The sequence below is a fragment of the Sphaeramia orbicularis genome, chromosome 24 (assembly GCF_902148855.1).
Source record: "Sphaeramia orbicularis chromosome 24, fSphaOr1.1, whole genome shotgun sequence".
In the NCBI taxonomy this organism is placed as follows: Eukaryota; Metazoa; Chordata; class Actinopteri; order Kurtiformes; family Apogonidae; genus Sphaeramia; species Sphaeramia orbicularis.
Genome location: NC_043979.1, coordinates 38,058,617 through 38,084,557, shown reverse-complemented (window position 1 = coordinate 38,084,557; position 25,941 = coordinate 38,058,617). Strand labels below are relative to the sequence as shown.

At 35.4% G+C, this 25,941-nt stretch overlaps 1 protein-coding gene across 1 annotated transcript; it reads left to right on the top strand.

The window, feature by feature from the left end:
* Positions 1-200: 200 nt before the first annotated feature.
* Positions 201-18,890, top strand: LOC115415146 (hydroperoxide isomerase ALOXE3-like). The gene is made up of 14 exons (XM_030128620.1): positions 201-347; positions 1,731-1,935; positions 2,015-2,096; positions 2,187-2,309; positions 3,737-3,840; positions 3,934-4,106; positions 5,509-5,652; positions 8,747-8,950; positions 9,069-9,155; positions 9,256-9,422; positions 12,847-12,968; positions 13,055-13,155; positions 15,943-16,113; positions 18,497-18,890. The coding sequence occupies exons 1-14, from the start codon at positions 201-203 to the stop codon at positions 18,674-18,676; spliced, it is 2,010 nt and encodes a 669-aa protein (XP_029984480.1). The 3' UTR covers positions 18,677-18,890.
* Positions 18,891-25,941: the final 7,051 nt, after the last annotated feature.

The following is a 25,941-nucleotide window of genomic DNA, read 5'->3' as shown; positions in this document are numbered from 1 at the left end:
CTCACAGCATATTTTCTAACCTTTTGATAGTCAAAATAAGAAAATACATCCAGGTGGACCATTTTAGACTAAGGGTTTAAAGGGTTAAATATAATAAAAATGAAAATAAAAACAAAAAGAATGACCTAAATCGTCATCATGTGCTTGTAATTTGAGACTTTATTTCTGTTTTGTCCATAAGCACCTTTCACTGCCTGACCATGGCCAAGTACAAGCTGGACGTGACAACAGGGGACATGGACTTTGCAGGAACGTGGGATTACGTTTTCCTCACTTTAATTGGAGCAAATGGAGAAAGTGAACGGACTGAGCTGAGCAACTTCGGCCTCAACTTTCAAAGTGGGACGGTAATTTAAGCACATGCAAACTATAGTTTCTGTCAGCGTCTCCACCTAATAATGTAGACTAAGGATGATGTTGCATTTTCAGGTATTTTCCTATATTTAATGTACTGATCATGTACGTGTTCATAAGAGCTCAGAGTAAATTCAAAAGTTATTAAAAACAGAGAAAACGGACAAAAGTGTGGCTTTTACAGCAAAATACATCATTAAATGGAGATATATATAAGTGTCTATAACTACTGCCATTTGTCAAAATACATGGGTTTTATTGGTGAATCTACACTGCAGCAGATGATGGTGTTTCCATGTTCATAATACATCCAAATGGATCATATCTGATAGAATAGAATAGAATAGAATAGAATAGAATAGAATAGAATAGAATAGAATAGAAGAGAAGAGAAGAGAAGAGAAGAGAAGAGAAGAAAAAGAAAAATAAGAATTAGAATAGAATAAAATAGAAGAATAGAAGAAGAAGAATATAGAATAAAAGAATAGAATAGAATAGAATAGAATAGAATAGAATAGAATAGAATAGAATAGAATAGAAGAGAAGAGAAGAGAAGAGAAGAGAAGAGAAGAGAAGAGAAGAGAAGAGAAGAAAAAGAAAAATAAGAATTAGAATAGAATAAAATAGAAGAATAGAAGAAGAATAAAATAGAATAAAAGAATAGAATAGAATAGAATAGAATAGAATAGAATAGAATAGAATAGAATAGAATAGAATAGAATAGAAGAATAAAAAAATAGAATAGAATAATTATAGAACAGAATCGAAGAATACAACAGAATAGAATAGAATAGAGTAAAAATAATAATAAGAATAGAATAGAAGAAGAATAGAATAGAATAGAAGAATAGAATAGAATAATAATAAAATAGAATAGAATAACTATAGAATAGAATAGAATAGAATAGAATAGAATAGAATAGAATAGAATAGAATAGAATAGAATAGAATAGAATGTCCTTTATTGTCAGTATACTGAATGTACAATGAGATTAAAGAGCTTCTCCTTTTTCAGTGCAAATGGGTAATTATAGATAAAATATAAGGTACAAAATACATACAAGATAAAGTCCTACAAGACAGTGCAGTTAACTCTATATACAAATATGAAGATTAAAAAAGGATAAAAAATAAAAATAAAAATGAGAATATTAAAATTGTAAAAATGTATTGCACAGGGTGGTTGAATATTTACAGAATAATTCTCGTGCACAGGGTGATTAATACTCACAGATGAATATATATTACATATAATCATTATTCCCAGAATGATTGTATGAATGAATATTGAGGTAGTACGCTGCTAAAAAGCCAAGAAACTTAGGGTTAAAATATGTATTTGTGAAACTTACAGTATCATCTCTCCTCTTTTCCAGACTGGGACCTACACCATAACAACCCCCTTGTCTCTGGGACGCATCCTGCTGATCAAAGTCGAAAAAGATCCGAATATTATTCTCCCAGAAAATGAGTGGTACTTCTCCAAAGTGGTGGTGACAACTCCAGAAGGAGACGTCATCCTGTTCCCCTGTTTCCGATGGATGAACAGTGGAGAGGTGGTGGAGCTGAGAGGAGGCAGAGGTCTGCTGTGATTAACACTTTGACTTTGGACAGCTCTAGTTTGGGTCAAATATAACCTTTTGGATTTTGTCATTTTCAGCCATGAAAATCTTTGAGGATGATCATCCAATACTGAGTGAACACAGGAAGAATGAACTGATGCAGAGAAAGAACATATATGGGTGCGTTTAGGTCTGAAGTTGTGGTTTATGGAAGAAAAAATATTACTGCTCTTCTTTATGTTCTCTTATGATTTCTTTTTCCTTCCTCAGGTATGAAATTAAGGAAAAGGGAATCCCATATTTCACAAATTTCAGAGATATAACGGAAATTCCAGGTGACATCCGCCTCTCAAAGTCGAAAATCGATGAAATGATGGACACTAAGAGATGGATGTGAGTCATCTTCTTTACAGATTTAACCCATATAGACCCAGTGCTATTTTTGTGTCAGTTCCCACATAAATTTTCCTTTACATTTAACCTTTCTTAAATGATTTATCACCATTTATTCTCATATTATCCTCTGCTTTTAGCATTTTTTCAGTAGAAATCACATATTTTCCAGTATTTAATTTCCTGCTCATGTAGATGTTCATAAAAGTTCAGATTAAAGTTGAGGGTTATTATGTTAAAAAAAACAATGAAAACTGGAAAAATTGACTTTTAAAGCAAAGATATTAACAATTGAACATAAGTGGTGCCAGTCACAACAAACCCCACCTCTCGCATGTATTGTAGCTTGTTTTAGCATCGATCCAGCTGATGTCATCATGTCTATGCATGTGCTGATGTCAGCATATCAATTGCCTCTATATATGTGCCAAGTTTGAAATAAATTGAAACAAAACTGATGTTTTTATAGACATTTGAAATTTCCCCCATTGCAAGTAAATGGGAGAAAAAAAGAATTCAAAAATTCATTAAAAATTTAAACTTTGACCTACTTTTCCCAAAATGTACTAACATCTATTCTGGGTCACTGGCAATCTATAAACCAAATTTGGTATGAATTCAACAGATAGTTCTGCTGCTACAGACATTTGAAATTTTGCCCATTATAAGTAAATGGGAAAAAAAAAAGATTCAAAAAATTAATAAAAATTTTGAACTTTGACCTACTTTTCCCAAAATGTAACCACATCTATTCTAGGTCACCGGCAATGCATAAACCCAATTTGGTATGAATTGAAACAATAGTTTTGCTGCTAGAGTGTTAACAAACAAACAAGCAAAGCAAAAACAATACCCCTTGTCTCCCCTTTGAAAGAAAGAAAGAAAGAAAGAAAGAAAGAAAGAAAGAAAGAAAGAAAGAAAGAAAGAAAGAAAGAAAGAAAGAAAGAAAGAAAGAAAGAAAGAAAGAAAGAAAGAAAGAAAGAAAGAAACCAAAAAAAAACCCTTGCCTCCCCTTAGGTGGGCGGAGTAAAAATAAGCATCTCCATCCACTGTCATTGATCCAACTCCATGGGTTTTACTGGTGAATCAATGTTGTAGAAGATGACTGTGTTTCCACGGCAACTACCAACCCTCTGAACATCCAAATGGGTCATATCTGATGACCACGAAAAGATGACAAACTGTATTTTACACCAATTATTTACATGTATTGATAGAATTAGCGGATCAACAGGTATTAAACATTTTAGGTCAGTAGATGCATTTGGTCACCAGTGGCTGTTCAGGTCTTTAAAGGTTAATAGAAATTAAAACATTCTTATTGTCATTCAGAGTTTGTCTTATTTGTTGTTACGGAACATTAATTTTCAGATGCATATACATGTATTAGTATGGTTTTAATCGTTGTGTATTCTTATTCTCATCAGCGGTCTTGAACTGGGGCTTAAGGGGCTGTTTGGATCGCCTAAAAAGTGGGAAAGCTTTGAAGACATGACCAAAATATTCTGGCGCAAAAAGACACAAATCTCAGGTAGAGACGAAGAGGTAGATAAGCACATATTTAATCCTTAATCTTCAATGTTACATGTGAAAATAATGATCTACCTGGTGGTTGTTCTCCCAGAGTATGTAACAGAGCACTGGAGGGAAGATGCCTTTTATGGATCCCAGTATCTGAACGGAGTCAACCCTGGGGTGATGGTTCGCTGCTCAGAGCTTCCCCCAAACTTCCCAGTCACTGATGAGATGGTGAAGCCATTCCTGGAGGAGGGAACCACTCTGAAGGAGGAAATGGAGGTAAGGATGAAGAAGACAAGCTTATCTTGGTTTATAAAGGAGGGGTTGTTAACTGCACATCAGATTCAGATTGAGAAAACTATTTATCCCATCTAGGCAATTCATTTGCAGCGTACCACAGACATCAGCCCACATCCAAAGTGTAATATGACAAACATAAAGAAATCAGTGCACAAATACAAGATCATTTGAAGCAACTACGAATAAATGCATTTAACCCTTTCATGCACAGAGGTCACCACAGTGGACAGTTATTCTCCAGCTGTTCTCTTGTATATTCATGGGTTTTATTGTTTTAGTTCCATATCAGCCAACACAGTGGACACTTACGCATCATCCCGTACAGTGCATTTCATACCGTTACTGTAACTATGCTGTTCTTGATAAACCTGATCTGCAGTGACACGTTTTAGTTTATTTAGTTTAGTTTATTTATTTGCACAAAATAAAAACAGCGATGGAAAAAAACCCAACAACATTCAAACAAGTAACAAAATTGTGCAGGAGAGGTTAGAAGCCAAAAAAGAAGGCTTACGTGAATACCTCCCCTGACATGAACAATACACAAAAAAAGAATTAAAAAATATGATATAACTGAAATAATAAACTGAAGTAAAAACAATAAAAATGTAATCCACATTACAAATCATCAAATACAAATCCAGTGATATACAGCCTTACATTTTTTCATTGATTAAAGTCCTTTTCAGATGCTTTTTAAACAATGATAAAGTAGATGTTGATTGAAGTTCCGGTCTTAGATTATTCCACAGATTTGTTCCACGATATTTCAAATACTCACAGACTGAAGTTCGGCAGTACGGAAGATAAAATTAGCTTGAAAATCGTGTCGGAAGTAAATCAACAAAACAAAACAGGTTTTTTTTTTTGCATATTATCTCCATGAAATGAATAATAACTAGTATTAGAGTATGTTAAAATGTGGGAAAACATCTGATTAGCAGCATTAAAAATGTTTTTATTGCATACTTTTCCATATCACTTTCTGATATTAGGTTTTAAATACATGTCTCTTTGCTTGAAAAATTAAATGCATGGGGTCCGGCTGAGTGGACAGTTTTGTAACTCCTTAAAAAAAAAAACAAAAAAAAAACTAAATCGCATGTTTTTTTCATGCCTAAAGAGCAATAAAAACACAGAAATATTGTGACCAGGGTTCTCATAATTGCATGAAAGGGTTAAATAATCAACCGTAAATACCAGTGCAGACTAATAGACCCTATTGGTTCTGCGAACCTTAAAAAAAAAAAAAAAAAAAGAAGATAATAATTTTTTAAAAAAAGAAAAGAAAAAAAATCTCATATAAAGTGACTAAATTTACTAAAACGGCTGCTACATCATGACGTTTTCCTCATCTTTCTACTCTATTCTTCTCATACAGAAAGGTAATATATTCCTGTCTGATAAGAAGATAATGGACCGAATCCCAACTCGATCCTATGAGGGTAAACCCATCCCCGTGACTCCTGGTTTGTGTTTGTTCTACCTGAACCCACAGAGGAATCTGATGCCAATTGCAATACAGGTAATAATAACCCCAGTATTCAGACTGCAGGAGGGGATTAACCCATAAAGACCCAGTGCTACTTCAGTGTCAGTTCCCAAATTAATTCTTCTCTATATTCAATATTTATTAAGTGATTTATTACTATTTATTTTAAAATTGTCATCTTTATTTTGTGTTTTTTAAGTGATAATCAGGTATTTTCCAATATATACAGGGTGGGGAAGCAAAATTTACAATGAACATTTAGTTGTTTTTTCTCAGCAGGCACTACGTCAGTTGTTTTGAAACCAAACATATACTGATGTCATAATCATACCTAACACTATTATCCATACCTTTTCAGAAACTTTTGCCCATATGAGTAATCAGGAAGGCAAACGTCAAAGAGTGTGTGATTTGCTGAATGCACTCGTCACACCAAAGGAGATTTCAAAAATAGTTGGAGTGTCCATAAAGACTGTTTATAATGGAAAGAAGAGAATGACTATGAGCAAAACTATTAGGAGAAAGTCTGGAAGATACTATTAAAGAAGAATGGGAGAAGTTGTCACCCCAATATTTGAGGAACACTTGCGCAAGTTTCAGGAAGCGTGTGAAGGCAGTTATTGAGAAAGAAGGAGGACACATAGAATAAAAACATTTTCTATTATGTACATTTTCTTGTGGCAAATAAATTCTCATGACTTTCAATAAACTAATTGGTCATACACTGTCTTCCAATCCCTGCCTCAAAATATTGTAAATTTTGCTTCCCCACCCTGTATTCACTAATCATGTAGATGTTCATAGAAGCTCAGAGTAAATTCAAAAGTTATTACATCAAAACAGAAAACTGAAGAAAAAGTTTGTTTTTCTTTAAAATCTATCATTAACTGAACATAAACCCAGTGTGTCCATCTACTGTCATTGATCCAACTCCATGGCTTTTACTGGTGAATCAATGTTGTAGAAGATGACGGTGTTTCCACGGTAACTACAGAGTCTCTGAACGTCCAAATGGGTCATATCTGATGACCATGAAAAGATAAATAACTGTGTTTTACACCAATTATTTCAACATATTAATATGAACATATTAATATTATATAAAATTAGTGGTTCAGACGTTATTAAACATTTTACATCAGTAGATAATTTTGGTCACTGGTGACTGTTTGGGTCTTTATGGGTTAAAGAGAAAATTAAATGTTTTTTACTCCCAGTAGGATTTCCTGTTTTGTTGTTTTTCACAGGAGATGTATGTGTTGTATATTTCTTGGGTGGTTTTGCTTTGTTAATCTTTATTGTCCTGCTTTTTTCAATGATTCTGCGGAGGTGCATTCAAGGTTCATGTTTACATACATATATAATTACAACATGCACCAGTGGTTCCCAACCTTTTTTGGCTCCTGACCCCATTTTAACATCATAAATTTTTGGCGACCCCAGACATTCAAGACTGAGACATTTTTTTTTACTAAAATTAATTTGTTTTTGATAATGTAATTGTTTGCTCTACTATGTTGCAAATAAACATTAATTTTAGAGGACATGTAGTCGATAAAATGTATATTATTATAGACAGAGTGTGATGCTGATAGTACGGACCCAGAACCCAAATGCAGAACTAGGAGGCGGAAGTAAAAGTTTACAGAGTTTATTGTGTACAGGTAGTACAGATAAATAGATTATGATAATGAACAGGATCTTGAGGACAGATGCCAAGGAGGTCCTCGAGGGATTCGTTCTCCGGGCTAGGGACACGAACCCACGGTTAGGCTCCGGGTTTTGAGTTGGCACCCCGACTAGGGAGAAGCAGAGGGAGGTCAGGGACGGAAACAGGTCATGCACGGGAGAGCAAACAGACAGGCAACAGGACATAAGGGTAAGGCAAGCTCACGTACCAAAAAACCAGGCGTAGACGTCAAAAACCAGGAAGGCCGATGGAGGCAGACAAAAGCGACAGGGAGCACGCAAAAACAGGCAAAACAGGATGACAAAACGGGTCGAAGCACAGGTAAGCAAACGAACAGACAGGATCAAAACGCTGGTAAGTAAACTGCGAGAGATTACGAACTGGCGTCTGATCAGGGGAAAGGACAGAGTTTAAATACACAAAAGGGAGGGAAGACAACGAGACACAGGTGGCACACATCAGGGCGGAGTCAGGTAATCAGGGAAAAGGTGAACATGAACCAGGAAGGGAAGTAAAGACAACAGACAAGACACATGAGGAAAGTTTAACAAAATAAAACAGGAAGTGACAAACATAAAAGACAGACAAAACCAGACTAACGTCTGGTAGCAGGCTTCACACAGAGGCAGAAAAGCCAGGTGTAGATTACTGCACAGAGTGAGAATTTGATTTTCCTTGGGTATGTACAGTCAGTCCAGCTTGGATTTACAAGGCTGACAATTAATACTGAACAAACAAGAACTCAAACTATGAATTATGAAAGAGCTGCAGCATCTGAAACCAACCAACATTTGAAAGATAAACAGAACCACAGTGCTTCCGTTTGAGCCTCACAGTTTGTCATGTCTTTTATAGATTGGGATTGTCTCTGTCAACGCACCATATATTTTTTATTAGAAAGTTTCATGTTTTTTTTGTCCATTACTTGAAATTTCAGGCGACCCCGTTTGAATTCCAGGCGACCCCACGTGGGGTCCCAACCCCAAGGTTGAAAAACACAGACATAGGCATACATGTATTTTTTTATGGATGGATAAAAAATATTAATGGAACAGTATAGTAACTCAGTTACTTGGTTTGGTTAAAGTTAAAAAACTTCTGGGTCAAAATCCTTCACTAGCCTTTAATGGGTTTTACTGGTGAATCAATGCTGTAGAAGATGACAGTGTTTCCATGGTAACTACGAAGCCTCTAAACGCCCAAATGGGTCATATCTGATTATGATATAAAACTGATAAACTGCATTTTACACCAATTATTTTTAATTAAACAGTTTATATCAGTAGATTGTTTTGATCACTGGTGGATGTTTGGGTCTTTATGGGTTAATTTCCCTTTACTAGTGACCCAATAAATGATGCATTAAAATACTTCTGGAAATATGAATGCTAGAATAGTTTCTCATAACAAAATATGTTGTTTTTGTTCTCATTCCAGTTGTATCAAGAGCCTTCAGAGAAGAATCCCATTTTTCTGCCCAGTGACTCTGAGACAGACTGGTTACTCGCCAAGATGTTCTTTAAAAATGCAGATTTCAATCACCATCAAGCAATCTACCACCTCATGTCAACTCACTTTTTGGCAGAGGTCTACAACATTGCAACCATGCGCTGCTTGCCTGTGATCCATCCCATCTTCAAGGTAGAGCTAAAAAAAATAAAAAATAAAAGAAAGTGTACTTATGTGTAATTTTTTGTTCACTACTCATTAAATTAAATATGACTCAAGTGTAAATTTTCATTTTCATTTCTCTGTGCAGCTGCTCATCCCACACTTCCGTTACATTATCTACACGAACGTCAAAGGCCGCAACAGTCTTTTTTCACCTACAGGACCGTTGAGCATCGTACGCTCCTTTACCATTTCCATTTCTTAAGTCATATCAAAAGTCATGTGATCTGATGGATGAAAGTCTGATGGCTTCTTTACACGCTGTTGATTTTTAGAGCTCACTTGGGTATGACGGGCTGATGGAGCTCATGAGAAGAGGTCTGAACGAACTCAAGTACTCCAACCTGATTGTTCCGGAAAACATCACCGAACGAGGACTGGACTCCATCCCCAACTTCTACTACAGAGATGATGGCTTGAAGCTGTGGGACATAATCAACAGGTGATCACAAAGAAACAGAATGAAATAAAAGGTCAGGTCCAAAAGACTCATTTAACCCATAAAGGCCCAAACAGCCGCTGGTGATCAAAATCATCTACTGATCTACAATGTTCAATACCTGTTGATCCACTAATCTGATCAATACTTGTAAATACTTGGTGCAAAATGCAGTTTTTCTTTTTTTCGTGGTCATCAGATGTGACCCATTTGACTCCGTAGTTACCATGGAACCGGTGTCATCTTCTACAATATTGATTCACCAGGGAAACCAATGGAGTTTAATAAATAACAGTAGATAGAAACACTTGTTTTTAGTTCAGTTATTGATATCTTTGCTGAAAAAGTCACTTCTTCAGTTTTCTCTGTTTCTAAGATAATAATACTCAACTTTAATTTGAGCTTTTATGAACATCTACATGATCAGTAAACTAAACACAGGAAGATACCAGATTTTTACTGGGGGGGGGATGCAAAATACAGAGGATATTAGTTTAATAACTGGTGATAAATGATTTGAGAAAGTTGAAATAAACAGAAAAATTCATTTGGGAACTGACACAACTAGCACTGGGTCTTTCTGGGTTAAACAGGAACAGAATCGTGACGATGTTTTGAATGACGTTCTCTGTAGTATTTATGTTCCAAACCCTCAACAGCAGCTGGAAGTCTGGTACCAGAGCCAACTTGGGACCAAACCCACTAATGAATCAATGCTATGTAGCCACAGACTGTATACAAGTATAAAGATAATTGTTTACACACATCTGTATTATGGGATCATCAAAATTTCTTCTTCAAACCAAAACTTATAGATGCTAATTTTGACAGTTGGTCAAAATAACAGTGTCTTCTACTTTTCACCTGTTGCATCAGCTGATAGTTTACATCATAGCTCTGTTAGCTAAGCTCTGTTTATAGACACAAAACAGCCACAGTAACATAACCTGCTGCGCACTTTTAATACCCTTCAGCCAGATATAGTGTAAGATTCTACGACAGCGTATTAGGGCCACATAAGAAAAAAAAAAAAGCTTGTCACTACGAGAATGAAGTCGTTATTTAATAAGAATAAAATTGTAGTTTTTTAAAAAGTCATTATTTAACGAGAATAAAGCCATTATTTAAGGAGAATAAAGTTATTACTTAATGAGAATAAAGTCATAGTTTTAAAAAAAACTCATTATTTAATGAGAATAAAGTTGTTAATTAACTAGAATAAAGTCGGTGATTAACAAGAATAAAGTCATACTTTTATGATTAAACTTGTAACATTTTGAAAATTTGACAGAGTTCCGGTTTTACAGCGAAGGCAACAAGCGAAGCAGCAACTTTCCCTTCTGTTGGAGTCAAAAACTCGGAGTAGCATCCCCACAGTTTGTTCAGAAACTCCAAACCCTCTCTGCATATCTCTGCTGTTTCCACTGATAGCCCTATAGCTGACCACTTCATCAGTTTCTCCTCCACAAAAGAGGCAATCTGCTGCAAATCAGTTCGGTTCTTACAACAAACCCAAATATGTGCAAACTCACTTCAAAGTCCTTAGATTAATTAATTAATTATTAATTAATTAATTAATGACTTCATTCTCGTAAAATAATGACTTTATTCTTGTTAAATAACGACTTTATTCTCGCTAAATGAGTTTTTTCTCATTGAATAACAACTTTATTCTCATTAATTAACGACTTTTTTCTTGTTAATTAATGACTTTATTCTTGTTAAATAATGACTTCATTCTTGTTAAATAATGAGTTTTTTAAAACTACGACTTTATTCTCGTAGCAACAAGCGTTTTTTTTTTTTTTTCTTATGTGGCCCTAATATGCCATCGTAAGATTCTGTTGAAAGTTACTGCTCTATAATTTAGATTAGATTGTCTTTGTGTAAAACCTATTACATACATATTTATATTTGAAAGTACTCAAATATTATAACATAACATAGCACCCCAACAAAGGGGTCATGTCTCCATTTGACCTTGGAAAAGCAGGTCAAGGTCACATATTTTCAATATTCTTCTGCTCGATGCCAAGATGCATCCACAGTATAAATTTGATACAGATATGTCAATGCATTCTTCAGATAATACGATTATGTCACTGAATGAACAGACAGACGACAAAACAATTACAATACCCCACAGATCCCTTCTGTTTTCCTTCCAGTTTGTGCTGTCAAGAGCTGTACTAAAGATCTATTTGGAATTATCCAAACAAGGTCAGAACTGTCACAGTTTAGTCTGAACCATGGATCAACAAACATCCAACTTAGCAAAGATAACAATATCGCACAGTGACTTTATACCTTTATAATCAAACTCAACTGTGGAAAATAAATGCTGCCATTTTCATCAAATCCATTCTTATGATTTACAGCCGAGTCCAGTGATGAAAACAACAACAGTGCTTCTAATTTTCATCACTTTGTTTGACTCTAAAAGTTGCTTATATATGATTCTGATTCCATGTGGTCACTTTTATGATGCTTTGGCCGAAGACTCAGAGGTGTTAGTTTTTCTCAGCATGGGACACCAACAGGGCTTCCTCTAGTGGTCACATCAATGCAATGGCGCATGGGTGTAAATATATTCAGTTTACAATCCAATACACTGGCATCTTTGGCAGAACATCACAGGCTTTTTTTCTAAACACTCCAATGGTTTTGTTTTAGATTTTAGATTTTTTTTTCTACTATTTGAAAGTACAGCTACTACAGAGAGCCCCTTGTGTTATTGTTACCTCCGCCAAGGAGGTTATGTTTTTGCCAGGGTTTGTTTGTCTGTCTGTCTGTTTGTTTGTCTGTCCGTTAGTGTGCAACATAACTCAAAAAGTTATGGACAGATTTTGATGAAATTTTCAGGGTTTGTTGGAAATGGGATAAGGAAGAAATGATTAACTTTTGGGGGTGATCCGGAAGAAATCCTGGATTCTGGATCACTTTGAAATTTTCGTTAACATTGTGGTAAATGGGGCCAAAATTTTCATTTAATAATAATAATAATAATAATAATAATAATGGATTGGATTTATATAGCGCCTTTCTAGACACCCAAAGCGCTTTACATTATTGACCCATTATTCATTCGCTCTCACATTCTCCCTCTGGTGGTGGTAAACTACATCTGTAGCCACAGCTGCCCTGGGGCAGACTGACAGACTGACAGACGTGACTGACGTTTCCCAATATCTCTCTTAATTATTGACCAAAACTCATGAAATTTAACTCAGGAATTGACAATGGGGTCCTCTATCACATTTCAAAGGCTGATCCGGATCTGATCCAGAAGGCGGATTTTATTTTAAAAAATAAATGTAGGATTTGTATCACCGATTATGTGGGGAATTTTTGCGCTTGGCGGAGGTCTGCGCTCTCCGAGTGCTTTTCTAGTTCTATAGTGAAATCAGTGTGTTTAAATATTTACCAGATTCGTCAGGAAGATGGTCGAGTACTACTACCCCTCAGACGACGTGGTGACTAAAGACGTTGAGCTGCAGGACTGGATCGGTGAAATATTCAAGTATGGCTTCTTAAGCAAGAAAGAAACAGGTTTGTAACTTGGATTTTTCTAAATAAGTTCCCATACAGTGAATGCTGCACCTTAAATGACCTTTAATTGACTGTGTTGCCTTCAGGGGTTCCAGACAGCTTTAACACAGTTGAGGAAGTGATTAAGTTCATCACTATGATTATCTTCTATTCATCTGGTCAACATGCTGCTGTAAACAATGGACAGGTGAGAGAAGGGGTAGAGGGGAGGAAAGGATAGTTCTGGAAAGTGAAATCATTAATCATATTTTATTTATTTGTTTAAAAAAAAAAAGAGTATAGGCTGAATACATCTCCTTTTAGTAGTTTAACCTTCAAAGACCAAAACAGCCACCAGAGACCTAAAGCATCTTCTGGCATAAAAAATTGAACCCATAAAGACCCAAACATCCACTGACACCCAAAAAAATCTACTGATCTAAAATGTTTAATACCTGTTGATCCATTAATCCTATCAATACATGTAAATAATTGGTGTAAAATACAGTTTGTCGTCTTTTCATTGTCATCAGATATGACCCATTTGGATGTTCAGAGGTTCTGTAGTTACCGTGGAAACACTATCATCTTCTACAACATTGATTCACCAGTAAAACCCATGGAGTTGAATCAATGACAGTGGATGGAAACACTGGGTTTATGTTCAGTTAATGATAAATTTTACAGTAAAAGTCACTTTTTTTTTTTTCAGTTTTCTCGGTTTTTCATATAATAACCCTCAACTTTAAACTGAGTTCTTATAAACATCTATGTGATCAGTGAATTAACCCTTTCATGCATTAATTATGAGAACCTTAGTTAAGATTTTTTTTTTCTTGAGTGTTTTTATTCCTCCATAGGCATGAAAAAAAACTGTGATCAAGTTTTTTTTTCTTCTATTTCATGGAGTTATTTGCATTTAATTTTTGAAGTAAAGAAACGTGTTTAAAACCCAATATCAGAAAGTGATATGAAAACAATGAAATAAAATCTGATGTTTTCTCACATTTTAATATATTCTAATGCTATTTATTACTCTCTTCATGGAGATTATATGCAAAAAAACAAACAAACAAAAAAACACTTTTTTTTTTCAAACAAATAACAATTGATTTACACTCAGACATGTTAGTGCAGATCAGGTTTATCAAGAACAGCAAAGTTACAGTAATGGTATGAATTACAGTGTATGGGATGATGCATAAGTGTCCACTGTGTTGGCTGATGTGGAACTAAAACAATAAAAACCCATGAATACGCAAGAGAACAGCTGGAGAATAACTGTCCACTGGAGTGACCACTATGCATGAAAGGGTTAAATACAGGAAAATACTTGATTTTCATTGAAAAATCACAAAATCCAGATGATGATATTATCATAAATGGTCATAAACCACTTAAGAAAGGTTCAATATAGAGAAAAATTCATTTGGGAACTGACACAAAAGTAGCTCTGGGTCTTTATGGGTTAATAACTACTGATCATATCAATGCTTGTAAATAAATCAGGTAAAGTGCAGTTTCTCAGCTTTTTGTGGACATCAGATGTGACCCATTTGCACATTCAGAGGCTCCGTAGTGAATGTGTAAACACCATCATCTTCTACAACATTCATTCGTAAATAAAGCCAGTGGCTGCATGTTAAGTTAAAGATATTTTGCTGAAAAAAATCACTTTTTCTTTAGTTTTCTGTGTTTTGATATAATAGCCCTTGGTTTTACTCAGAGTTTTTATGAACATCTACATGATCAGTAAATTAAATGTAGGAAAATATATGATGATTTTCATAAAAAAAAGTAAAATGCAGAGGGAATAAAATCACTTCACAAGAATTAAAGTCACCACAAAAATAGTTCTACATCTTTCAGGGTTAAAGCAGTGACTAGACCCAGTGCTACTTTTATGTCAGTTCCCAAATGATTCTTTTCCTCTATTTTTAACTTTCTCAAGTGATTTATCACCATTTATTAGAATATTATGTTCAGTATTTTGCATTCTTAAGTGAAAATCTGGTATTTTCCTATATTTAATTGACTGATCATGTAGATGTTCATAAAAGCTCAGATTAAAGTTGAGGGTTATTATATCAAAAACAGAGAAAATGAAGGAAACAGTGACTTTTTCAATAAAATACATCATTAACTGAACATAAACCCAGTGTGTCCATCCACTGTCATTGATCCAACTCCATGGGTTTTACTGGTGAATCAATTTTGTAGAAGATGACAGTGTTTCCATGGTAACTACAGAGCCTCTGAACGTCCAAATGGACACCAAATAACCACATCTCTGCACTCACTATTACTTTTTACTTTCCTGTTCACAAAAGAACATTATGGGATGTTTGAACAGTTTCTTGATTAGTTTGTAACCAGCTTCCGTTCCTTCCTCAACCTGTAGGTGATCACTAACGCATTAATATGAACATTAATTAACCCATGAAGACCCAGTGCTACTTTTACGTCAGTTCCCAAATGGATTTTTATTTATATTTAATCATTTTTAAGTGATTTATCGCCATTTATGATTATATAATCTTCTGTATTTTGCATTTTTCAGTGTAAATAATATATTTTCCTATATTTAATTCCGTGATTATGCAGATGTTTATAAAAACTCAAAGGTTTTGATATCAGAAACAGAAAAAAAAAAAAAAAGAAAAAGTGACTTTTTTGGCAAAGATATCAATAATTGAATGTAAAAACAAGTGTCTCCATCCACTGTCATTGATCCAACTCCATGGGTTTTACTGGTGAATCAATGTTGTAGAAAATGACAGTGTTTCCACGGTAACTACAGAGCCTCAGGACATCCAAATGGGTCATATCTGATGACCATGAAAAGATGACAAACTACATTTTACACCAATTATTTATATGTATTGATAGGATTCATGGATCAACAGTTATTGAACTTTTTACATCAGTAAATGATTTTTGTGGCCAGTAGATGTTTTGGTCTTTAAGTAATACTTCTTAAATCATTGCATTGCAGTTCGACTACCTGTCCTGGGTGCCCAACGGATCCCTCCTCCTGGTTAAATCTCCTCCACACACCAAGGGCCAGTCGACTGAGAGGGACATTTTGGAGTCTGTCCCCAACGTTGGAGACACCGTCAGCTTTGTGGGAATGGCTTGGATGCTTTCACTTGTATACAAAGACTTCGTAAGTTTCAAATGTATATTTCACAAGTTAGACACCCCCCCCCCCCCCCCTGTTTACTTCAATTTCTTGTTCATTTTAATGTCTGGTAAAACTAAAGGTACATTTGTTTGGACAAATTTAATGATAACAACAAAAATAGATGATAAGAGTTTAATTTCAGAGCTGATATCTATTCATTTTCCATGGTTTTCTTGATAATAACCCAAATCACTTCAGTTCTTACATCAATGTCTACGTCGTTGTACTGACAAAAACAGTGCTTTTATTCATTCCATGGAGGAGTTCAACAGGAGTTAGTACTTGATTGCGTAACCACTGTTTTTGGTCACTTTTAATGGTCTAATATTTTTTTCTGTGACTGAATAACAAAATATAAAAGTGCAGAATTAAAACATTAGAAATGTACTTCATTATATGGAAGCCATTTTTAACTAAACACAATAGGTCCTGAGATAAAATATGATTTTAGATGAGGTTTTGAGTGATTAATAATAAATGATGAAACATGAATATTGGAGCAAATGCTGTCCAGATTCTCATTCCTCAGTTTTTATCATTTACACTAGACTGTCTGTTTTAGTCACATGATACACACAGGAGTTAGTACTTGATTGCATAACCATTGTTTTTGATGACTTTTGATGGTCTAATAATTTTATGTGTGACAAATTAACGAAAAATCAACATGATGTGGTTTTAGTGAGCTGTTATTCCACCACATGCACTCAGATATTCCTTCATTTGATGTTTTGATTATTCTGGTGTTCATCAGTCTGAAAGTTCTAAAGGTGTTCAACTGGGTTCAGATCTAATATCACAATATTATCATCCTTATGTCCAGTGGATGTGTGTGTTGTCATCCTGGAAGAGATAATTCTCATGAGGTTTTTCTTTTAATTTGTCACTTTTCTGCTTTATACACTGCCTGGATAAAACAAGGAAGTTTAACAATATTTTATAAAACTGCCTTTAGTTTTGGTTAAAGGGGGCTTTCCCTGTGGTATCATCTTGCTAGAACATTTTGGTAACACTTTACTTGAAGGTCTAGTTTATAATGCATTAAGCGCACATTCATAAGACATTATAATGCATTTATAATGCATTGTAAAAGCCATTACAACCGTTTATGATCATGTACAACAACTTATACCGAGATTAATAAAGTATTGTAAGTGTAGGCATAATGTATTATAAATTCAGCTTTCATAATGTTTTATACATCCATACCAAAGTGACAACAGTGTTTGAAGGAAGAATCTCAAGTCCTGGGTTATGGAACACATTATCAATTGTATGATATTATAACACAAGTATGATGACGTATGAGCAGTATCTGCTGGCTCTAAGTAAAGTGTAAGTCAAAAATTATACATCAAACTGTTCTTAATAACACTTTATTTTGCAAAAACAAAACATTAAAAGAATAGAGACAGTAAATAGAAGTGTTACATGTTGCTTTATACATAAATAAAAAATAATGTGGCAGCTCTAAATCTTTAATTCAAACACATACTTTTTTTTTTTTTTAATAAATATGAAATCCCTAAAATAGATGGGTATAGGGACCAGTAAAAAAACCCAATAAAAGTTCTCCACCCAAAAAAATAAATTCCTTCACATTGCTTTGGTATGGATGTATAAAACATTATGAAAGCTGAATTTATAATACATTATGCCTACACTTATAATACTTTATTAACCTTGGTATAAGTTGTTGTACATGATCATAAACTGTTGTAATGACTTTTATAACGCATTATAAATGCATTATGAATGTGCGCTTAATGCATTATAAACTAGACCTTCAAGTAAAGTGTTACCAACATTTTTTTTTAGTGATTACATGAATTTTTGCCAAGATCTTGTATTGATGGGAGAGTCAGACCACTGTGTTAAGTCCATTACATCCCAGACTCCCCATATTGTTCAGGTCTGGACTCTGTGGAGGCCAGTACATGTATGAAAATAATGTCTAATGCTCTTCTTGGAATATGTCTGTGTCATCAGGGAAGAAAAAAAATGTACTGATGTTCATTTAGTATAGTCACGTTGTCGCTGACCTAATTTTTTGGCCACATAACGTTGCTGAACCTCGACCCGACCAACTGAAACAACCCCAAATCACAACATCAGTAGATAATAATATAATGTACTAAATCAGTTCAGAGTATTTGATCATTGCCCAGTGGCAGAGCTCCTTAAAGGGATATGTGAAAATATTGTTTGTATTTTTATCAAAGTTATACATTTTTCAACCAAAGTGCTGGAGTTTGCACACAGGAGTTAGTATTTGATTGCATAACCATTGTTTCTGATGACTTTTGATGGTCTATAATTTTTTCCATGACTGTAAAAATGTGACTTTCATGTCTTTTTTTCTTAGGTTCCCTTGGGTACATTCCCCGAGGAGCGATTTGACGAGCCCACCCCCAAGCAGTTCATGAAGGAATTTCACCGAGAACTGATCCTTCTCACCGACACCATTGATGCTAGAAACGCGCTGCTGGATGTTCCCTACTACTATCTGAACCCTAACCAAATAGAGAACAGCATTACTATTTAAAGAGGGAACCCTTCTGTAACAGCCTTGAATATAAATACATTTGTCTATATCTGTCGTGCATGCTGGAAGATGTTCACTTATAATACAGTCGATATCTGAGGTGCATTCTGTGACATGTTTGTAATCTGAGTCTTTATTGTAGCTGTGTGTAAGTTTAACTGTGTTGATTGAAATAATAATATGATGTACTTATCTGAGCCCAACTGCGATAGATAGACAGCAGTACTTAAATAAGACTGGAGGAGAAATAAATAAATATAACAGGTCTAGAGAGATTCAGTTGTAGGTTGAAAGATGAAGACTGTTTTGGATGAATTACATTATGATGGTCAGGGGGAGGGTAAGAAATGCATGAAAATAGTGCATCTGATGAGAAGGAAAAGCAAATAAAATACAAAATGAGGTTGGGAATGATTTGAGTTTATCTCCAATTTGTTATTTCTTGTCAATTATATTAATAAATTCAACAATTCTTGGTGGTTTTGTTCTTTGATATGGATATTTATTGGAATTTGTTCAAATAAAGTGATTCTAATGTGTGTAACAACTTTGTCACTTGTTGATTTAATGTAAATGATCATTTATTTTGAATATGTAAAAAGTAAGTAAGTAAGTAAATTTTATTTATAGAGCACTTTTCACAGACAGAGTCACAAAGTGCTTTATCAATTCAAATCAGAATCAAATTAAGTTTACAGAGACCCAACAGAATCCTTCAGGGGCAAACACTTGTGATTGGTGACAGTGGCGAGGAAAAACTTCCCTTTAACGGGCAGAAACCTCGAGCAGACCCAGACTCCTGAAGGATGGCTGTCTGCCTTGACCAGTTGGGGTTAAAGAGAGAGAGAGAGAGTAAAGGAGGAGAAAAGAGAGAGTGATAGAGATATAGAGAGACTGGGGGGGGGGATGACACATGGAGTACGTTATGATGAATACATAGAGTGTAATCAGTCTGTGGTGGTCCTGGGTCAGGTGGGAGACTAAAAAGCCTTTTTGAACAGGAGGGTTTTGAGGTGTTTCTTAAAGCTCTCTACAGAGTCCATGGACCGTAGGTGTAGAGGCAGGTCATTCCATAGACGTGGTGCCACAGCTTTAAAAGACCTGTCACCGCGTGTGCTAAAACAGGTCCGTGGAACCATCAGCAGGTACTGTCCTGAAGACCTCAAGCTACGAGTCGAGCTGTAGGGCTGGATCAGGGAAGCAATGTATGCAGGGGCCTGGCCATGTAGGGCCCGGAAAGTTAGCACAAGAATTTTGAAATGAAGACGATATAGAACAGGGAGCCAGTGGAGAGATTTAAGGATGGGAGTGATGTGGGTTCTCCTGTTTGTGCGGGTCAGGAGCCTGGCAGCAGAGTTCTGGACAAGCTGTAGATGGGCCAGCTCCTTCTTGTTTAAGCATGTAAACAGGCTGTTGCAGTAGTCTAAGCGAGAAGATACGAAAGCGTGAACGATCATCTCGAGCTCATTTGTGGACACCATAGATCTGAGTTTGGAGATGTTGCGTAGGTGGAAGAAACAGTTTTTGACTAGGTGAAAACAGAGAATAATATAAGTACATATATATCTATCACAAGGTTCATGGTAATAAGTCAGCAGTAAACATATACATATACAAACATATAAAAACGACTGATCTGCAATGTTTCATAACTTTTGAACCACTAATCCGATCAATACGTTGAAATAATTCACGTAAATTGCAGTTTCTCAGGTTTTCAGCAGCATCAGATGTGGCCCACGTGTTCAGAGGATACATAAGATAAGATAAGATATTCCTTTATTGATCCCACAATGGGGAAATTCACAGTGTTATCAGCAACAAACATACACATAAACATACACATACGCGTAAAACAAACAGTCATATAAATTTGAATTTAAAAAAAGTGTTTAAAAGGAGAGTGCAAATACGGTTTGATATGAATGTAGTGCAAAAAATAAAGTAAACACCGTCACCTTCTGCAAAATCAGTTCCTCAATAAAACCCATATAGTTTAACAAATGACAATGGTTGTAGCTTTTATGTTAAGTTAATGATATATTTTGTAAATTAAAAAAAATTAAATAAAATGACTTTTGCTTCAGAGATTTCTGCTGCGATATGAAAAAACTTTGAATTTACCATCAATTTTTTTATGAATATCTATATAGTCAGTAAATGAAATACAGGAAAATATAAGATTTTCACAAAAAAATTAAATAAATAACTTTTGCTTCAGAGATTTCTGCTGTGATATGAAAAAACTTTGAATTTACCATCAATTTTTTTATGAATATCTGTATAGTCAGTAAATGAAATACAAGAATAAACTAGATTTTTACAAAAAAATTAAATAAATAACTTTTGCTTCAGAGATTTCTGCTGCGATATAAAAAAGAAAACCTTTGAATTTACCATCAATTTTTTTAATAAATATCTGCATAGTCATTAAATGAAATACAAGAATATACTAGATTTTTACAAAAAAAAAATAAATAAATCAAATGTTAATATTACAGTAAATGGTAATAAATCAGTTAGGGAATGCCAGATGTTAAAAAAAAAAAAAAAAAAAAGTTTAAAAGTCTAAAACATCTAATTACAACTTTACAGCACAAATGATTCCAGGTCTTTCAGGGTTAATGGAATGGTATAATACTGTACATATCATATACCTACAATCCATCCAGATACTGAGTACATTTATGTGTATTACTACATGTGTGTGTTTGCAGCAAAGAGCAGTTACAACAACACACAACAAAACCTGAATTGAGACACACAACTGTCACAAGCACTGCATTATAAATCAGTTCTTCTGATTGGATTGGGCAATCTAAATGAACATTAGGCTGATTTATTAGACATTTACACACAGGAAAACAACACTTTCAGATTCATTGTATTGTTGGATTAGTATAAACAGTGTGACTCTTTCTCTTTGTTTCCTCTTAGATTGCTAACGTCTGTCACTTGTGTCTTTTATGCAGAACAGGTTTAATGATATACTTCTATGTGCAAACACTTTAAAGATAAGACTTGTACACTCTGTACTCAAGTACGTTTGTTTCCAAAGGCAAAACTGTCACTTTCGCTGGTTTATCTTTAATCTATATTGACCCATAAACACCCAAACATCCACCATCGACCAAATTCATCTCCTGATCTAAACTGTTTAATACCTGTTGATCCTCTAATTCTATCAATACATGTAAATAATTGATGTTAAATTCAGTTTGTCATCTTTTCATGGTCATCAGATATGACCCATTTGGACATTCAGAGGCTCCATAGTTACCGTGGAAACACAGTCATCTTCTACAACAGGGGTGTCAAACATGTGGCCTGGGGGCCAACTCCGGCCTGCCAAAGGGTTCAGTCCAGCCCCTGGGATGAATTTGTGAAATACAAAAATTGCACTGAAAATATAAACAATCAAGGATGTTAAAATAATTTTAGGTCAATGGAGTTACAAAAATATCCACTGAGCTGGACACCATGCATTTAATTGTTGAAGCAAAGAAACATGTATTTACTGTCATACTGTGTGAACACTATGAAAGAAATGTTTTTTTATGTTGCTAATCTGATGTTTTCACACATTTTAACATACTGTAGTTATTACTCACTCAAATAATACGCAAAAAACAACAAAACACAACAACTTAAAAAAAAAAAATACTGTTAATTACAGTCTAATAACAATTAGCAATTGATTTACAATCAAATATGTTGCTGCAGATCAGGTTCATCAAGAACAGGGATATTACAGTAACAGTATGAATTGAAGTGTATTATGGGATGGTGCGTAAGTATTCACTGTGTTGGTTGATATGCAAGTAAAACAACAAAATCCATGAATATACAAGAGAACAGCTGTAGAATAACTGTCCACTGGAGTGACCACTGTGCATGAAAGGGTTAAATAACTGTAAACCTCAATCTCCAGTAGCTTATTGTTTTTTATAAGACATAAGAAATAAAAGTCTGTCTTCCACCAAACAAAGTCATTTTTCTGTTCTTTTACAGTAATATAAGTGATAATATCTTGATATCATCTATTATCTTATCTTATGCAACTTACAGGAGATCAAACTGAGGGAACTGGTCTCTTTAACCCTTTCATGCGTTAATTGTGAGAACCTTAGTCAAGATTTTTTTCTTCAGTGTTTTTATTCCTCCTTAGACATGAAAAAAACAATGCGATTGAGTTTTTTTTTTCTATGGAGTTACAAAAATAGCCATGCATTTAATTTTTGAAGTAAAGAAACATATATTTAAAACCCAATATCAGAAAGTAATATGAAAACAATGAAATAAAAACATTTTTAGTGCTGCTAATCTGATGTCTTCTCACATTTTAACATATTCTAATGCTAGTTATTTCTCACTTCATGGAGATAATATGAAAAAAAAAAACCTTCTTGTCTAACAAATAACAATTGATTTACACTCAAACATGTTACTGCAGATCAGGTTTATCAAGAACAGCAAAGTTACAGTAATGGTCTGAATGTCAGTGTATGGGATGGTGCAAAAGTGTCCACTGTGTTGGCTGATATGGAACTAAAACAACAAAACCCATTAATATAGAAGAGAACAGCTGGAGAAGAACTGTCCACTGGAGTGGACAGTGCATGAAAGGGTTAAATACATCTTAAAGGTCCGATATTATGCTATTTTTCAGTCACGTCATATAGGTCTCAGAAGCCCAAAAACATAGTATTTAAGTTTGTTCGCCCCAAAATCATCCTTTGTTCGGAGTTTCAGCGGTCAAAAAAGTCACTCTCACCAGCCCTCCTCAGAACAGGCTGTTTCTGGGCCTGCTTCCGGGTATGCAAATGAACGCATCTGTCCACGCCCACTCCCCCTCCCCTCTCTGGGAGAGGACGCGGCTTACGCTAGCGGTACTACGCGCTAATGTTGACTGTGAAGCCATGGCTCTCTCGCCTACAATACACATGTCTCAGACAGAACATCTTTCCAAACACTGGCTTTCTTTGCCTTGAGGCGTGATTGAGCCCCGACGGAAAACGGTGGTGTTGTGTCAGGTTCGTGGACCTGACACGGAAAGACGCCTGCCGCCACTAATGCAGGCAGCTGCTAACGAGCTTGATGCTAACTCTACTGATGCCAACCACAAAAGGCCCGTGTTCAAAGTAGTTCTGTTGAATGTCTCTTGATATTATCAGCTCTTGCATGTTAACGGGGACGCAAACGTTAGCAGCAGTAACCGAGCTATGTTAGCTGCCATGCTAACGTTAGACGTACACATCAACAACCACCAGCTTATCCGTAATGTAGGGTTATGCAGTAAAGATACAAAAAAATGATAAGAACTTACATCTCCCACACTTGTACTTGGGTCACGAAGCGTTGGTACTGCGTCCTTCTTGATTCGGAGTCTTTGTGCTAAGCCGGAGCTGTATGGGCCCATGTTCGAAAAACACTCGTCCGTGAAATGCCGGGCACACACATACAAGCGTTTGGGAATGTTGTTTGGTACATGACCATCACAGATAGAATCCAGCCACTTTTTACAGAGAGGCTCGGAAGTGGGGAGCAAAAATAAACTTTCGTGTTGGTGTGTGCAGCCAACAACACCACAACTTGCGTGTCTTACCTTCGCCATGTTTGTTGTCCAAGAGGTAGAGTCTACTCTCGTTATACCGCCAACTTCCGTTCACGGCCAAATTGGCGATATAGCGAAAATGGCGTTACAACGGGTTGCGTCCATAATGTGCATGTCTTTACTATATGATGTCTATGCTGCCTCCGTTAACCCGTTCTAATTGCGTTTCTAAATAAATCTTGATTCTGTTATGTTGTAAGGGATCATTTAAAGTGGGGAAACATTTTAAGCATTATTATACCGTGTCGGGAAATGACACCCCATCATCTTGAGGCTTTGGCTTAATCCCACGTCCTCTTCCCGACATCCTGACCTACTGAGTGTTCTGCGATACATGAACGGTGGCCGTTCCGTAGGCCTACTTGTAGCTTGTCGCGATCAGCGTCTGGCGCATTTGTTTCAGTGCATTGTTAAAATTTATGTGTACTCGATGGCAATCACGCTGGCGGGATAACGGTCGGGAAATCAATGGTATAAGTGTTGTTTGTGCATGGAACTGGGCTGGCGGATGGCGATAGGTGGAAATGGCGGTAGCTAATGGAATAATGCGTTGGGGATTTTTGTGCAATGGTTTTGGTCGGCGGTGAGCGAAAATGGCGGTATAACGGCGGGCGGTTTAACGAGAGTAGACTGTACTTTGCCAGGGTGGGGCTTACCTTTCCATGCAGGGTGGGGGCACAGTCAGGGGGAGGAGTTAAATCCGCTTATGTCGTCATAAGCGGACCCAACTCAAACTCGGCCGTTTGAGTAGGCATTTTCACAAAATGTGGTGTTGCAAGGCAGGGAGGAAACAGACAGTTTTCAAATTCGAACCTCATAATGAGGCTACTGCAACACACACTACTATAAGAAAACTTTCACAAAGTGAGATTTGCATAATATGGGACCTTTAAGTCTTTTTTTTTTTTTTGCTTCTGACATGTTTTATTGAAGGTGACAAAGACACTCCCTGATATCTATGGTCACATGAAAATGGGACAAAGATTACAAAATGTTTCGACAAGTCTCAGCAGATTCTGCATGAAACAAAATTCCTAGAAAATGACGACAAAGTGACAGATGTGTAGCTGAGTAAATTCAGGATATTGCAACATGGTTTTTCAGTTGCAGTTCTTTGGAATTTTTTTTATGCATTTGATAAATGACAACGCTCTAATATTAACACGAGCCACAAACACGCCAAGCTTAAATTACCATGATAAAAACAAGCATGTATGTATAGTCTATGTTTGCTGAAGTAGATGTATTATTTGTTTAATTTTGTTGCATATTTATTTATAATTTTTGATGCAGATTTAAGTTAGATTGAACGTTTTGAACATTCCGTTTCAAAAGCATTAAACATGGCCCATTCTTCCCAACCCCTCATCCTCTACATACTTTCTCTGTCCATGGCTAATAATGACAAATAACAACAATATTATTGTCGCATTATGAGTCTTGATATTACCACCATAATTCACAATCCCATGAATAGTAATAAAGTCCTTTTAAATGAATGGGAAAAGGATAAATCTGGATGTAGATGTTTTTCTAATTGAATCTGGTTGTGCTTTGAAATATTTTTAAGGAACATTGTTATTTTATTTTTAGTACCTTTTAAAATAATGGAGGTGTTTTATATGTTCTTATTTTAGTGTTTTATGTATGG